The 17,912-nt window shown below is 41.4% G+C and overlaps 1 protein-coding gene across 2 annotated transcripts; it reads right to left on the bottom strand.

Annotated features, from left to right (window-relative positions):
- Positions 1-3,275: 3,275 nt before the first annotated feature.
- On the bottom strand, positions 3,276-17,410 carry LOC131107064 (3',5'-cyclic-AMP phosphodiesterase 7B-like). 2 transcript variants are annotated; one of them, XM_058056730.2, is made up of 13 exons: positions 17,188-17,410; positions 11,585-11,938; positions 8,098-8,184; positions 7,064-7,227; positions 6,340-6,403; positions 6,162-6,257; positions 5,784-5,884; positions 5,168-5,299; positions 5,002-5,093; positions 4,788-4,932; positions 4,618-4,714; positions 3,860-3,940; positions 3,276-3,773 (listed from the first exon to the last, which is right to left on the bottom strand). In XM_058056730.2, exons 2-13 carry the CDS (start codon positions 11,898-11,900, stop codon positions 3,601-3,603), a joined length of 1,548 nt encoding a protein of 515 aa, XP_057912713.2. In that variant the 5' UTR covers positions 11,901-11,938; positions 17,188-17,410; the 3' UTR covers positions 3,276-3,600. The 2 variants fall into 2 exon arrangements, with proteins under 2 accessions (XP_057912713.2, XP_057912712.2); XM_058056729.2 differs by having other exon boundaries at positions 17,183-17,409.
- Between the last annotated feature and the right edge of the window lie 502 nt (positions 17,411-17,912).

Genomic DNA, 17,912 nt, shown 5'->3' on the forward strand with positions numbered 1-17,912 from the left:
ACCACCGTCCATCTGTATTAAAACTTCAAAGTCAGTTACACTTCAAACCAGTGGGGGGAGCAGTGGAGCAACCCCCCCGATTGTTCCTTACTATAGCTTTAATTTAATACCATGGATTTATGCTTCTCTTCAAAAAGTTGACATTTTACCATTGAGCATTACATATTTTTTTAACTATATATTTTTACTAATAATAATGACATATTTATGTGAGACACATGTTATTTGTATATATATTTATTTTTATTTTTAGCTTTAACCATTTTTGAAAGCACAACTGAGTTTTAATCATGGAATAAACATTTTAAATTAACATTTTTAAATAAAATGTAAAAAAATCTTTGAAAAAATAATGCATGTTGTTTGTATGTTTTTTTAGCTTCAACCATTTTGAATAAACACCTCTTGAGTTGATGTCATTGATTTTTAAAAAATGGCATATAATTAAATAATGAAATGAAAAATTAAATATATTAAATAAAAGTTCCTAAAATATCAATATGATGTACACTTTGTGTGACTTTTTTGCAATAACCATTTTGAAAAAAACACTTGATTTATAACTGAATGTAAAAAAAACATAAATGAAATATATATATATATATAAAAAATATGAATAAAATAAAATTGAATAAAGTAATAATGCAATGTAATTTCCTGTTTTTTTAAAGGGTTACATACAAATAATCTGATGTTATTTGCATTCTTTGCAACTTTTTCATATGAAGGTAGAAAACCAGCAAAGCTCCACGGCCATGTAGAGTGGTACTAACTGCAATCAAGCAGAATTTTGGCCCACTCATCTTTGCTGAATTGTTGTAATCCAGCAAAGATGGATAGGTCCTTTTTCTTTATGAAAGTGCACCTTTTTGTCAAGTTCAAGAGGAAGATGATTATCAGCGGTGGCTTGTTTTTTGAGAGGGAGTGGTTCCTTGACAGAGGCGAGGGGGTGGAGGGTCTGTTTGTGGTGTCAATATTTACAGTGACACATACTGGATGATTCACTCCACTCTACACTGTGTGTGCATCACCAACAAGAAGACAAGACAAATGTTACACTTGATGAGCAGATTTGACTGTAAAAAAAAAAAAAAAAAAGAACACAAGTATGACGTGAGAATATTCAAGCATGTTTGTCAATTATCAATCACGGGCAGCATTTCTTGGCAAAGGGCTTTTGTTGTCACAAACCGCTGTGTTGTGTGTCGCTTGGCGTTACTCGTGGCTGATGTACAGCATATGTGCATTGGAATATGGTTTCAAGGATTAAAAGTTAGGAGAAAACGCACTTGAATGCAACATCACATTGATGGTAAGTGACCAACAACAAACTGACTCATTTGCATTGCAAATTAGAGATAAGCAAATGAGGCGAACTGAAGCATATTGTGGTTCAGTTCTAACATCAAGCTTCTGTTTGTCTGTACATTAGTCCTTTTTGCTAAGGTCAAAAGTCATCAAGTGGCTTTTTTGCGCTGAAAAGTTGCAAGGGAGACGCTGGCAGGACTTTGCTGCCACCTGGTGGCCACTGGCTGCCACTACCATAACAACAGGACACCAATCACAAATAAAAACATCATATATTGTGTGCACTTGAGTGGGGATTTTTTTTATTGTTCACAGTGCTCAGAAAGTTCCAGAAAAGCAAATGAGTTGTTCCAATAGCAAGGTACACACCACAGAGTATCGTTCGAACCCCTCGGAGCAGACCAGCATGCTGAGGTCTGTAATTATGCGTGGAATGACAACATCACTGAGTCCATCTTGGATTGGCCTGGCTCAGCACACCCTTAAAGGAGACCTATTATGCTCATTTTCAAAAGTGGAAAAAGCATCATAGGTCCCCTTTAATAATAATAAATATGATAATAATCATCATCATCATCATCATAATAATATTGTGCTCTTTGACGCACTCAAAGATTTCTGGGTTAAATAATGAGCAACACCCGTCAGTATAATGCTGTGCAACGTCATGCCAAAACTGAGCACAATTTTTTTTTATATTTTTCATTTCATTACAGTAAGTGTAATATTGTGAGGCTGCAAAAATGGAGTGGAAAATCTTTGGTAAATAATAAACCGTTTTTTTCCCCCACAAGATAAAAAAAACAAGTAGTAGAGTGTTTTAATTCGACAACAACAGTGTTTCTCAAACACCAAGTACCACCTCAAAATACATTTTTACACTTTGCAAATACAGTATTCCCTCATCTATCACAGTTCCAGACTGCAATGAATGAATTTCACCAAGTAGGATTCCTTATATGGTAAATGAGGAAATAGTGCACTGTATTATATTGCAATACCAGTTGTATATGCTGTTTACGGCCTTCAAAACATTTTTTTTCGCATCATTAGAGCTCTCTAAATATGCAATAACACCCCTATAACCACCTTTACACTCATATTACCCAATATAGTAGACCTAATAAGTGAAAATGAGACATAAATAAGAGTGAGTGGTGTTCAGGAAGAGATGCCTGGGGTTCAACGTTGAGTTTTAGCTTGGCGTGGGATACGGTCGCAACAGTAGCCCGCGTTAGGGATTATTGAGTGATCATTGCAAGATCATTTCAACCTGCAAAAATAAAAGTTAAAAAAGCGGGCAAATCTGGTGCTTGTGTGTCTCAGCGAACATTCCAGTAACATTACTGACACTTAGTGGATCAATGTAGAATACGTACATGTATAATCACAGCAGACGCCTTCCTAAATATTGCCACAGGAATATTTATACTTGTTGGAAAAAGAAATACTATTTGATATTATTACAAAACACAAATAAACATCTTCTGGCACCTTCTGCAGTTAAGTAAAAAGCTAATATAGAGTATGGGGAAATAGTGTGTGCTCAGCTACTAGTTGAAGGAAATAAAGACAGTAAAAAACGTGTTTGAGTCCAAGCAAAGAGCTGCTAAGGTATTAAGGCTCTGATGAGCTTGCGCTTCCAAGGTAAAAGAATAAATGCACCGAGGTCGTGTCTTATCAAGCTTATTGTTCAGGTTGGTACTCAGGAAACACATGAGGCTTTTTTGTGTTTTTGGCACATTGTTATATTATTATTATATTATTATTTTACAGGAACCTATTAAAAGTAAGACTGCCCCTTCCAGAAATAGAAATTAGCACCCTATTTTAAGTGCAAAATGTATAAAAAGTGAAAAAGACATTATCATTACTATAGGTGTCGTGTAAAAGATAAAAAAAAACATAAGAGAATTGAAATACTGATATATTTGCCCTATATTGCATCTATACTACTTTGTGTGTGTGTGTAGATATAGTATATTTGGCTTCTGTACCAGCAGTCTGGTGCAAACACAGTCATATAATCTTGTGCCTTCGTCCTGAAGTCTACAGTGAACACATCTCAGTGTTTTTTTTTCGTTTTACTAAGATGAAGCAGTTCTGAAAGCATCCACTGCACCGTGCAGTTCAACCACTCCCCAGCAGAGGGCGCCATTTCTTACTCACAGCAGGGCTCCCGTCCTCACAAAGGAGGAAAAAACACACAGGAGGCCCAACAAGGAAATGGACAGAGCACCTCCTGTCCTCCATGTTTAGAAATAAAGATCACCTCAAGGTACTAGAGGGGGATTATGGGATGTCGTCTCCTTTGGGCTGTTGTGGTGTGTTGTGAGCGTTCAGCACTCGTCTCCAGCGGTCTTTGTTCCTGTGCAGGTGAGCCATCATGGTGCTGCTGAGCACGCTGGGCTCGGTGAAGCGGTGCCACTCGTCCAAGAGCGGCTCCACGATGTACGAGATGAAACCTACGACAACACGCCGCCTGTCAGGACACACACTAACTGGGTTTTGTGTGTAAGTGTGTATTGGTGTTGCAGGCCATGACACTCACCAATCTGGATGGCCGGGACCGAGTCAGCTTGCTGGTCGCACAGAGGACTGATCTCCAAGTCGAACTTCCTCTCTAGGTCACCTACAATATACAATATATAGTTACACAATAACTAAGTCCTATTCCACTGAAATCAGGATTGTTATGAAGACTAAACAGGAAGTACAAAAGCAGGCTTTGCTACACGTCTTAAAAATGCCACAGAGGTCTGACAACTATTTGTCAGTCAGCTACAGATGTGGGAACATTATAGCTTTATTCAGCGAACAAGCTAACCTAACATGAATTTACTGTTAAAATGTGATTGCAATCAGTGGTGGAGGGGGTGGTCACTCTGCGGACACCCCAGTGGCCAACCCCACGGCTGGGAGAGAATTTTGACAAACGCAGTTCTGTGGTGCAAGGACATTAGTTCAACCCAACTGCTGTTTCTACTTGGACACATTTCACTGCAGCACATACTATCCGTGGATGAGCAGAGGAAAGCTCCCTATTTTGTGGAGGAGCTGTCAATAAAAGCGCATCTTGCATGAACTCCAAGCAGTAGGCAAGTTTTCCATGATTACTTTGGTCGGTTGAGGTCAAGTTTTCTGTGTTGACTTTGGCTTAAATGCTGAAGCGTGATTCAGCAAATAAATTCATATGGAAGCACTCTGTAGTGGGCATGTAAACCAAGGAGTCTCGAGTTAAAACAGGTTGGCATCCACTTCCATATTATGCGGCAAGCGGATGAAAATATGACAACTTCCAACACTCACCCTGCCTGTAGAACTCCTCACACACTCTCTCACTCCACTGCTTACTGAGCTCCCAAACGCGACACGGGTTGCACACGTCGGCGCATTTGAGGCCAATCTGAGGACGAGGAGAATACTTGTGACGTAATGCTTGCTGAAGGAGTCTTTAAAACACGGCAAGGGCACGCCACCTGCAGGATAAAGTGTCTGTGTGAAGCCAGGTGAAGATCGAGGTCCTGGTTATCCAGGTGTTCCCTGAAGGTCAGCAGGAACTCGTTCTGTCTGCTGATGTCTGTGGCCAAGATGAGGGAACCCAGCTGTTGTTCGATTCCCCGCCTGCACAGAGAATCGATACGTCTAAAACGCTATTCATGTTAGAGCATGTGTTTGTGTGTGTGTTCTTACGACACATCAGCAGGCAGGTGTGACAGCAGGCGTGACTCTCGCAGCATGCCCACTGTGGACCTCCAGTGGTGACTCTCTAGCACGGACGTGTTCTGCAGAGGAGAAGCAGAGATGAACATCCACCTTCTTCTTCTTCTTTGTGTGCGAACTAGCTTTGATGCGACACCTGATAGAGGGACGCCAGGTGGTGTCGGGTCTTGATGAGGAAAGGCTGGTTGACCCCAGGGTGGTCCACGTCGTGCGCGGCGGCCGCCATCAAGCCCAGGAAGACGTCCAGTGGGCTCAGCTGCTCTGTTAGCTACAACATACACAAACAACATAAACATGAGAAAAACGGTGGGGATTTCTAACTGTATATTATTATTTTGAATAAATGAATGGCCCATATTTCCTAACTCCATATCCAGCTGCATCAAATTTGATGTTATTTACAAATATATTATTATAAGTTTTTAAATCTCTGTGACTGAAAGCTTCCCGCAGCTGTGTTCGGCCCCACCCACAGACTGGTACCAGCGGTTGAGGTACTGGTTGGGAACCCCTAAGACTTGTGGGGTGGCTTTTTCTTGTATAGTATACTTTAAGCAGGACTTGTGTGTGACGCATGTCGACTGTACGGACGAAGCGCCAAGATGAATGAAGTGCGTAGTTCTGTCTTGCAACCTGAAACAAAACATTAGTGCACATAGAGTTTGTTTGACATAACGCGGGCCATGAGTTTGACACCCCTGATATAAAGGACTGTTGTGCGGTGACCGTTGGGGATCGAACTTGCGTCCTACCTTGGGCTCCTGCAAGTAGCAGTACATGGCCTGGGTGACGTCGGCCGCGTGCACAGCATTGTGGTAGGGATTCTGGCTGTGGTAGTCGCCCTGCAAGGTGCCTGCAAATATTCATCCCAAACCACACCAGATCATCAAATCAGGTGGTGTCTCATTTCCATGACAACCGTATACCTCTTAAAAGTCGTATGTTATTACAGGATTAATATTCAACTGCAGCTACGCCTCCGGACTACTGGTATTTGTTTATAATGCTGGTTGTCCCAGAAAAGCCTACTTAGCTCACTCAAGTTTCAGCTTCCATGCTGCGCCGCCAAAAGGCCCGGCAAGGGAAGGTATTTTTTTTTTTTTTTTACAGTGGGAGAGCAGGGAACGTACTCAGGAACCTGTGCAGTTTGACCATGTCCAGCTGGAAGTGGTGAACGAGGCCGTAGACTTTGAAGAGGTGGCACATCAGCGTCACAAGACTGTTACCTAATGCACACACATCATACCGTATCACTGACAGATGTTCATGTCAATACATCATATGACTGATTTAAGAAGGAAAGCTCACCATTTGTAAGACGGTCAAAAAGGAAAACGTCAAAGTTCCAAGAGCCAACTTTTGACAGCATGTGCTGGAATACAAAGAGACAGATATTATATTAAAAATCACAGAAAAAAAGATATTACAGTCGACCCTTGCTATGCTGCTATGTCAAATATCGCTCTGTCACATTCTTTCAAAAATAATGAATGAATATATGGTGGCTGTTTTGTGGTTGACTACGGCCTATTAATCGACAAAAAATATTGAAAGACAAGTTATATGTAGTACTGTGGTCACTAGACGGACATGCCCCGACCTAGACTGACATGCCACGGCTCAGGCGGACATGCCACGGCTCAGGCGGACATGCCACGGCTCAGGCGGACATGCCACGGCTCAGGCGGACATGCCACGGCTCAGGCGGACATGCTAACTCGTTAGCTCACGAGCTTGTTATGCTAGCAGCAGCTGTCTGTTATGTCCCTGCAGTAATCCCATTGCCTGCTCATTTTGATGAAGAATAATAGGAGTGTAGAAGGGACTATAGGGGTGTTATTTCATGTCTACAGGACTCTTATAATATTAAAAGTCATATTTACACATTTTCTATGAACTAACTATTTTGAAATTGAAATTTTAATAGAAATGAACTTATGGCGGCTGGGTCTGGAACCAATAAACCAGGCTAAACGAGGGACGACTTTACGTATATAATGTTTGTTTGTATATGCTGTATGTGTCTTCTTACAGCAGCCTGACCCAGGTAGTCGTCATCCAGCAGATGCAAAGACTCAGGTGTCCGGGGAACCAAGCCCCTCAGCAGCCGGGAAGCGTGGCGGTACCTCTGGAAGCTCAGAAGGCTTTTCACCTTCCTCCTCTTGCCAGCCTCTACCTCCCCCTGCTGGTCACTGGCTGAAAGTACAGAAGAGAGGGTCAGTTAGTGGGATTTAGATCACAGTGGTCAATTAAGAGATAATTATGCAAGAAAAATCTGAAATAAAGTCCCATGATGAGGAAAAAAAGGCCCGACTTTTATGACTTTATAAGTCATATTACTATCATTTTTCACCCCTCAAAATAATATTTTCAGAATGTTTTTTTGGGAAGAATTTTTTCCACTTTGTACTGAATAAAATCACGGCTCTTCTCGACAAATTCCCTTGATTCCCTTGTCAAAATTACGACTTTCTTCTTCTAACGCTCTTCCTCTCATAACATTATGGCTGTTTTCATGACACATATTCCATCCACATTCAGATATTCACGCCTTAAAATGACCATGTTATTCTTCTTTCACACTGTATCACACACACACACCACTTCACATTTGTCTCAGCTTACTACAGCATCCACACATCCATTTTCTATGCTGCTTATCCTCACTGGGGTTGAGGGGAATGCTGGAGCCTAGCACCGGAACACATTTACAGCAACACACACAAGTCTTATTTATGTCTTAGATGGTCTTTTTTTATAATTATGTTGACTATTTTGAGTAATAGATGTGATAGATGACTATAGGGGTGTTATTTCATGTCTAGAGGGCTCTAATAGTGTTAAAAAACATATTTACAAGGTAGAAAACTGTTTTTTTTAATGAACATATTCCATTTATGAATAAGAAATCCTACTTTGCAGAGATTAACTTATCACAGTTGGGTCTGGAACCAACTAACTGTAATAAAGGAGGGATTACTGTACTGAAACATCAATATAAGACCAAATTAGATGGCACACTTACGTTTGTGGTGTTCTCAAGTACAAAACAAAGGCATGACTTACTCCTAACAGCATGCAAGTCAATGAAAGGATAGGAGCCTCTTCTCTCAGCCAGCAACACACCACCACCGCACGCGCTCAGTCTGGTATCTACCAGCAGAAACAAAGAAAAATATTCAGTCATTTGACGACATTCTACTTTAGCAGCAGCGTCACAAGCGTCACACTTTCTAGGAAGAAAAAAAGAAGAGGTCAGACAGGGCATACAAAAAATAACACAATGTTCTCTAGATGTTCACCAGCAACCTCGTTAAAGCTCTCAATCTGTCACAGAGAAACAAAAGGCTTGTTGATGCCGGCTGAATCACCAGGACATCACACTGCCGATGACACTTTGGCGCATTTCATGGCCAAAAAGTGGGCCGACAACACAACCGACACTTCATGAGGTACACCAACACATTCGTAAAAGACCATAAAACGGCTCAAAAATCAAACCTCTGTGTATATTTTTGTCTACTATTGACAAAGCATTGTTTGGTTAAATAGCCTGACTCTCGTGGTCATGTGACCACCCCTTCTCTTAACACAGAGGTCGTATTATTGATCATCCTTTTTTTTTTTGCTGGCCCACAATGTAATGTTACCAGAATACAGTCAATACATTAAATTGTCATATTTTTTGGAAAATTCGTTTCATGTGTTTTTGCTACAAAACTGTTAGTAAAACCCAACTCTCTGGCCATTGTTGGCCCACGGGCCGCCAGTTGAGGAGCCCTGATGGACGACTTGCCTCAGAGCCAATCGGTGTAGCCACATATTGTAGTATTTACAGTGGTACAATAGTGACACTGACCGTGTGTGCATGTTCAAATCCAGTAAACAAATCCAAACAGCTGGAGAGAAACGTGATGCAGCCAGTAAAAGGGAAGAAGACGAGGCCCGCTGGCCTACTTATAGCCGAGAAAAAGCAGAAGGAGGAGAGTGGGAAAGTCTCTTTCCTTTTTTTATGCCGGAGGAAACGAGATGCATCTTCAACTTCTCACTACATCCATTACTCACACCCCCTCCTTTCCTTCCCTGCTCATCTTCTCCATCCCGCTCTCTTCTTTGAACAGTCGGTGTGGTAAATAGGTCACTGTATCCGCACAGGCGTAGAAATGGGTCATTTAGGAGGGCGAGACGGATGACAGGCGTGTGTTAAAAGACCCAACTGTGTACACGCACCACCTCAGTGTCCAACAAATAACATAACAGCATTCATTAGCATGCATACATACACACACACACACACACACACACACACTTGCAAATGAGGTTAAAGCCATCATGGGGCAAGCTAGAGCGCACGTGTGGCACACATCTCCCACGCAAGCTCTCTTGCACACAGACGCATGCTCACCATGTTCACTTGACTGACTTTGCATGCGTGCATCTGGAGATGAGGCACGCGTTTAACTGCAGGGCGCGCACACACGCACACACACACACTGCACAGATATACAAACACACACGCAGCATAGATATACAAGCAGTTTGTTGATGTTTCCTGACACCTCCAGCTGTTGCTTTCACTACATCCATCATACAAACATGGACACACCTTATACTCCTCTTTCCTATTCCTGGATTATTTAAAAAAACATAGACCATTAGACTGCAATGAACATAGATACACACACACACCTCTATCCAATGAACTACCATCAAGTGACTTGGAATTGAAGTATCGTGAGTGGTCAGTATACAGTTGTCCCGCACCACCATATTACCGCCACTAATTTAATATTTGTTTTGTGGTGGACAACAGATTATTAAAAAAAAAAAGATGCATATTGAATCAAAGCATAAAAATGGCTAAATGCACAAAAATGCAGCGACAGTAATCCCTGATTTTTGGTGGTTAATTGGTGTTAGAACTTTTTAATTTGGATTTTTTATCTTTATGCTATTTTTTTCCTGATAATATTATGACTTTACACGTAATATTTTATCCTTATAAATGCAGACTGCTCTTTTTCCCCCATTTTTACTGTTGTCTGTTTTAGTTTTTTGTTTAATCAGATTTTCAGAACATAGCGAGGGCCAATAATCAAACAGCCGCTAGATCAATGGCCCCCGGGGCCACACTTTGAACACTCCTGTAATAAAGTAGCCGCTGTAATCAGGAAAGTTAGGGTCACTGTGGTCATTGGGAGCCCTTGATAACCCTTCCCCTTTGCATCCATCATTGGCCACACTGTATTTGCTCAGCATGGTCCACCACATGAACTTTGGGTCATTGCGGTTGTGAAGCCGGCAGCAAACCGTGTGCACCCTTTCCACCCTGGGTGGGAGTCCTTACAGCTAGAGTTGGAAATGAGTCAGTGCCGAGAGTACAGGTAATTCCCCCGGAGAGTGAGTCACTACTTGGTTGCGTTCCAGACCTCCAGCAACCGGTTGTTTGTTTGTTAGCTGGAATCTGCAAAAACTACACAACCAATTTCTAGGAGACAAGAAAGAAAACATTGCTGAATAAAGGGCAAAATGAGTTCCACTTTAGCCGCCTTGAGTCAACAGGAGTTTCCAGCTCTGTCCGTCCATCACTGTCATGTGTAATGAAGCGCCACATCTACCAGAAGGTAGCAAACAAAATCACATTTTTATGTTCAGTCCTGGTCAAAGTTGGTGCTCTGGGTCCCAAACTTGCTTAAATTGACTCATTTCAGGAGTCGTTCAAACAAATAAGGTTTGTTGCTTATATTATATGATGCCAGTTGTCCCAGTTTACAATGGAAATTAGGAATGAGCATAAAAAGGATTCATGTTAGTCCATCATTTTTCATTGAGGGGCACTACTAGGGTGCAACCAGTGGGGGCACTGTTGAACATCAAGAACATCACGTCAGCTATGGCAAGTTTTTGCTCGACACGACTTTCTCCCATCGCATTAGAAATATGTACTATTTAAGGGGCCGGACTTCCTTATATGGGCGTGCCTGTGTACAAGCTTTATAACGTGTTAGCCATACAAGCTGAGTGGGACCAATCACAGCAGAGTGGGCGTGCCGTGAGTGGAAGAAATTAAAACCGACCGGAAATCTCAGGAAATACTGGAATAGGTGCAGAATCTGGAAGATCCGGAAAGCTTTCTGTGCAGGTTATTGTGTGTCGCTGCTCTTTAGAAGTAAAAAAAAAAAGAGCATAATCGGTCCCCTTTAAAAAGATGTGTTAACAGGAATTCCCTTTAACGCCACTATTTTTTTCTTTTTACACGATCAACATGCTTTGACCCTCGACCCACACCTTAGCTTGAGGAAACTCAGTGGTGTGGAGAATATTTGGGTGATGGACATTTGACTAATGTCTCCTTGCTATACATTTTTTGTGTGAAGCAAACATATTACATAGTCTTGTCTTAATGGCAGACTTAATCTATCTACTATTAAGTGTGATGAATTGAGTTAACTATGGTCAAAATGCAATTAATCACAATGAAATATAACAAATATAAATGTTTCATATAAATGAAACATGACAAACAAATGTGCAACATGCATCACAATGTTACCTTCCAGATGTGCGCCCCTCTCCTCCTGGTCATGCTTCGCTTCCTCTTCTCCCTTCCTGTCTTCCACCCAGGCACCATCCTGACAGCTCTCCGGCTGCCGCGTACGCCTTCCTCCTCCTCTGCGCGCCCTCCACGCTGCACGCAGCTGCCGTATGAGCGCCGGGAGCTCCAGTGTGAGAGACAAGCCCCCGCAGGTGACCGGCGGGGTCCCCAGGGGACCCCAGACAGAGGAACGGGGTGCTTCATCATCTGGGCAGACCCCACCGTCGACACCCAGCCTGAGATCTGGACTCCACAGCCCCTCCAGCACGGGCATCGTAAAACGGCTGCTGAGGGGCCGCAGGATGGGTCAAACTAAAGTGTGTGGAAGAGGAGAAGGGACAAAAGCATTAGGAGGAGATGCTCAGCAGGTTTAGACGTGCACCCCAAGGAAGGAAAACCTGCAGGACAAAGGCATTTTTAAAAAAAAAGGAAGGGAAGCGATGACAGGAGAAAATCTGTCAGTGCATCACTCTCTTCTCAAAGTGAGCTTGTGATCTCCTCCTGCCGCATTTTCTCTCCCGCTTACTGACTCGTCCCAGCCTACAACGTGGGGGAGTCTACAAGCTCCGCCCCTTCACAACACAAGCACTCCCCACTCCTCCCTCCGACTCTGCTAGAGCAACTGCTAAAGAGTAGCTAAAGTACGTGCTCTAAACACACGTACCTAAACACATCATACCTACCGACATGCAAATTGAACAGACTTCTCAACCAATCAGGAGCCTGAAGAAAGTCATTTGTGGGAAAGCTGCAATGGCAATGAATACAAAAGAGTTATGTGCAGAGTTATGTGTAAAACCAGACCATTTTACAATTTTCTCATTAATTAAATGGCAAAACAGCTTTGTGGTCCACGCTTGGCCAAAAATAACAAAGAAAAAAATGTAATAATAATAATACAAATACAGTTGAAGAGCTAATGGTGCACACTGTGAAAAATTGTGCAAACACAACCAGACAACTTATAGCGGAATATCACACAATGGTTCAAATTGTGATATGCAGTGTTCGACCACCAACTACGAGGTGTCAGCAATGTTACCGCAATGTTCGGTTAAACAAGCATCATACGTGAATTAGAATAACAACAATAGCTACAGTTGTGGCCACAACACAGGCCCAGCTAAATCTCAACTGTGAACCCCTGATGCCACTTCCTGTTTCCTGTATTTACTGTATGCCTAAAATGTCATATTTCATGTTATTATGTCTACTTATACAAGTGTTAAGATGACTATGTGGGTGTTATTTCATGCCTAGAGGGGCTCTAATAGTGTTAAAAATGGTATTTAGAAGGTGGTAAACAGGTTAAACTACCTATATATTGCATTTATAAAGAAACAATCCTACTTTTCAGAAATTCACTCTTTACAGCCGGATCTGGAACCGCTGAAGTGTGATAAACGAGGGATTCATGTATCTGGAATGAACTAAATGTCATACAATGAAAGAAAATTGTGAAAAATGTCTTGATTTATTTGAGATTTATTTGAGAATACAAATGTTAAGGGTTACATTGTAAATGATAGAAAAGATGCTAACTGCTCTCCGAGAGGCCTGAACTGCACTTGCAGGCTTTAAATGTCACACACAGGAAGACTGAAAGACTTAAGTTACTGAGACATGACACAATCACAGTAAATGTACATAAATAAGTACTAAATGTTCCCGTTTACATGCACATGATCACCACTCACAACAATCCTTTCAGAGAGGAAACACACCCACAAATACACAGCAGCCTTGAACAATGCAAGTAACAGAAAAGCAGACTTGAGAGTTGAAACCTAAATGGAAGCACTGAGGATCAGTGTAGCAAACGAGCGAGACAAGATGTTCTAGATGTCCAACCCGGATTGGATGCACGTTCAGTGATGCCACGCGGCCACAGAGATCATTTCCTCACTCAATAACGACATGTGCTTGCTGAGCGGAGGAAAGATCAAGTCCAAATGTGACCACAGCGGATCCAAGCAGTCATTGTCCAATTGTTGATCATACATACATCACTTCATTCAAATGGAAGAAAGTGGCATTGACGGTGGCTAAATGCTCGCATTTTGGGACTAAAATTAGAGACATTGCGAGTACATTGTTTTATCTACTCATGCATGTAAAGGGACTGATGAGCATGTGTGTCAAATTTGACCATTTTGACCCCAACCCACAGGGGGCGCCACAAATGTCATTCACGGTCATCCCTCGCTATATCGCGTTTTTTCAGAAATCAATTCATGAATATGATCTGTTAGTCAAAACATATAGAAATAAAGTGATATGTAGTATTCTGGCCACTATGCGGCAGTAATCACACAAAACATTGATGACCTTACATGAACCCTATATGGTGGGTGAGTCTGAAACCAATTAATCTCATTAAGATTGACTCAACAGCACCTCTGCTGGTTGCAGCCATGTAGTGCACTCCATTTGGCCTCAATTGCTTCAAAAGACAATCAATCAAGTGAGGGCAGGTAATGCCTTTGAATAATTCAATATTGGCTGAAGCCAATGGGGGAGGGGGCCATAAATTCATATAAAGATGGTTTTTAGGAGTAAAAATAGTTATTGATGCTATTTGATGCTGTAGATAGGTTGACAACAACCAAATGGTGCATCCTGGAGTGCATTGATCTACACTACATTTATGCATTTGCTAAGGGTAACAAAAAAGGGTTGGAAACAATACAGATGCATGACAGCATAGACAACAACATTTCTGACAACTGTGTAGGGGTTCGGGGCACATAATGAGACATGATTCACACACAAACACACACATGGAACAGAATGTCTTGTTTCCTGATTCACTTTCATGATTCCATGCGTCACGTTTCAAACAAATAAGTGGGTCAGCCGCTAAATGAGACGGCCGCTACAAAGAACAAACGCTTGGAGGATGTTAATCCCATTTTCTTACCTTGCATGTAAACATCTAGGATGTTTTACATCCAAAAGGAGACTATCCCACATCTCTGCAATACTGAAGAGACAAATAAATACTATTTCCACTGTGCTACGCTTCATGGAGAGTGAAGGTTTTAACATTTTTTTTCAAGGATGTTCTTTCAGGATAGGCTCCAGCATTCATGTGACCCTCGTGTGAATAAGTGGCACAGAAGATGGATGGATGGATGTTCTAACAGCATTGTGTGGCATTCAACTTTTGAGAGGACAGGCACTCAAACAGTTGCTTTTGATTCACAACGGAAACCCCTCCTTTGTTAGGCTTCGCTACACATCTTAAAATTGTTACATCGTGTTTTCCTTCAGTGCAATGTTAGCACTGTAGCATCACATAACTATGCTAGTGTTGCTAACGTTGGTGTCTTCCTGACCAACTCCTTAAAGGAATCTTACTAAAACCGTCTCAACCGCAGTGGTGTGAACTTAAACTGGAATAAGCGCAGCATCCCAGGATGGATGGCCTGGAGCCTTCAAGGTTCCACAGTGAACATCATTGATACCTGCCATCTGTGGCAGAGTGCAGCACTGTCATCTGATCTTCCAGCTGTGACACGTTAGCATGGGGGGGGCAGATTGGGGCGGCCAAATTGGGTCACGGCGGTAGCCGACTACGTGCTGTACAATAATCACAAGCTCCCCACGTGGGCTGTTCCTCTCGGTCAGGCGTGCGGACATCTTTTTTTTTAAAGTGCTATTAGTGCTATATAGCTGTGTTTGGTGGAACTGAATTAATCATCAAATCCCGAACCACTGAAAGACTGAATCACGCTTCATCGTACCTGAGGTGCTTTCTCGGGCACAGAAAGGCCCGTGCTAGGCATCCCAAACGAGGTCAGCTATTTATAAGAGCTCATAAATGCTACATTTATGACAACAACAACAACAACAACATCTGGGGGGGGGGGGGGGGGGCATCGCCGTTCACTGTTAACAGTATTATCTGGAAAACATCCATCATCTATTGTTAATAGATGGTACCTGTGTTAGCATTTTCTTAAGCTTGTCTAAGCAATCATTCAAGAATAAAGTCATTAATTTAAGGCGAAAAAAAGTGACAAATTCACAAAAAAGTTGTACATTTATGACAATAAAATAAAAAAAATTAATGAGAATTAAGTTGTAAATTTATGACAATAAAAGTCGTAATATTACCATTGCCCAGGATCACATAAGCCCTTTTCATAGCTGTCCAAGGCAATGCCTGTTCCATAAAGTTATGAGTTTTTCCGAGTAAATTTATGACTTTGTTCTCATATTAGGAGTTTTTTTCCTCATTAATTTATAACATTATTATTGAAATCTCAGATTATTTTAATACTCTGTCATAACAGACATTGCTGGAGACAACTATGAAAATGGGGGCTTAGGTGACCTTGGGCAAAGACAATACGACTTTTTCCTCATAATTCCCAGAATTTCTTTCTCATAAATCTAAGACATTATTCTCATGAATTTACGACTCTTCCTCATAAATTGGCAAATTCAGTCTTGTTCAATTTAGACTTTATTTTCGTAAATGTGCAAATTATTTCTTGTGAGTTTACCACTTCAATTTCTGAGCATAAAAGTCGGGGGGGAAAAGTCCTAATTTTGAGAATAAAGCCTGAAATTTAAGAGACAAAAAATGGCCACTTTCTGTTACTTCCAGGCATTGCCTGAGAGAGCTATGAAAAGAGGGTGGAAGTAAGAAGGGCTAGCCATGCTAATCTGTTTGCGGCCAACTGCTGTTTGCTGCCACGTTATAAATAAAAGCTTGCCTGGAGAAAGAGGAAATGTTCCTGAATTTACCACTTTTTCCTTGAAAAGCCTTTTCTCAAAAATGTAAAAAAATTTCTCATAAATTTGCAACTTTATTCACATCAATTTATTTTGACTGTTGAACGTGTCGCTAATAATCTGTCGTAAATAACGACAATAGAACAGAAAAAGCACTATTTATGGTAATGATACTGCTGTATTATCACAAATATACTGCAAGTGTGCTCTTTTAAATTCCTTCACCATGTGAGAGGCATTGCACTGTTGCACAATTTCGTTAACCACATAGTCTCATGAGGCCCTGCAATGCTGGTACACATTGTACCGACAGTTTGGATTTTAAATACAAAGCACTAATTGAAACAGCAATTACTCATCATCTAAAAAGGGAGCAACACAGACTCTATAGTTTCATATTTGAGAGGAGGGATACAAATGTTTGTGGGGGGGGCACATGCATCTTGAAAGAGCACATTGTTGATTGCAGTGAATAGATAAGAAAAAGGACTGGAGGCGACGGGTGTTTTCGTCCGAATTTGCACGATACCACAATATCTGGCACTGTTCAAGCAACGTTATCCAACCAAAAAAACACACACATAACTAAAATGTATTACATCCCTTAAGGGAATTTATATGTATGGACAAATATACACCAACACTCCAATTTCTCTGGAGGGAGGTCTGCCTCTCTCGCATTGTTAATTCCCTTTTTCTTGCCATTTTTGTAGCAACAAATGACGTTCTCCAGTACGATGCTGTTCAACTGATGCTCACGAGGGGCAGTGACAAACAAGATGGCGGAAACACACTTCAATTAACAAAATGTACCTAACTGTCTTTGTGGCTTCATTCTTCAACTCCTCCAAGTGGTCGAATCTGAATTAAACCACCAAGATATGAAAAGTCACAGTCTTCCAAAAGTTCTGGTAAGGCTTATTTGGCGTCGTTCCCATTGACGTACTTTCCAATCAACCACGTCCGGTTGTGACACGTGACCAAAAGCAGACAGGAAAGAGCGCGTCAAATGCGGAAGTTAAAAGAACCGTCCTTTGACGAGTTTATTACAAGACTGATCACGCCATCAAATGGAAATTAGTGTCCTAAATAAGACTAGATATTGAAAAAACACGCCATGTGGGGGACAAGAATGAGCTCTTCAAGACATTAACTCTTAACATGATTTAAAAATGTCAACACAAGGAACTATTTTGCTAGCCTGACTGGAAGGAATATTGGGGGGAAAATAGCATTCAAACATATCCGTGTGTTCTTCTTAAACAATGTATCATGCTTCGTTTTTACATTCATAACGTTATAAGCTTCCATTCATCAACTACACAGTAAGCCCACGATATCACACACACCTCTCACACCCCCTATGGTGCAATTATGGAACTACAACAAGGGAATCGCGCATGCGAACAGTGTTGTGTGGCCTTTACAGTCGTGTGCTCTTAACTCACTTTTCTATCTATCCAGATGCTACAAAACGTATAATATACACCATAAACATGAATAACATATTCAAGTCATACATAAAATCAGAAAGTTTCAAAGT

Source organism: Doryrhamphus excisus, linkage group LG19 (genome assembly GCF_037039965.1).
Source record: "Doryrhamphus excisus strain RoL-2023G ecotype Guam linkage group LG19, RoL_Dexc_Guam_v1.1, whole genome shotgun sequence".
NCBI classification, from domain to species: Eukaryota; Metazoa; Chordata; class Actinopteri; order Syngnathiformes; family Syngnathidae; genus Doryrhamphus; species Doryrhamphus excisus.

Bases quoted from the DNA above. Each gene is read 5' to 3' on its own strand.
- LOC131107064 (XM_058056730.2), bottom strand. From the start codon at position 11,900: ATGCCCGTGCTGGAGGGGCTGTGGAGTCCAGATCTCAGGCTGGGTGTC. The intron at 8,185-11,584 runs GTAACATTGTGA...TTCTGCTGGTAG, and splicing joins GAGGGGCGCACATCTGGAAG to ATACCAGACTGAGCGCGTGC. The intron at 3,774-3,859 runs GTGAGTGTCATG...GTGTTGTCGTAG, and splicing joins GGTCCCGGCCATCCAGATTG to GTTTCATCTCGTACATCGTG.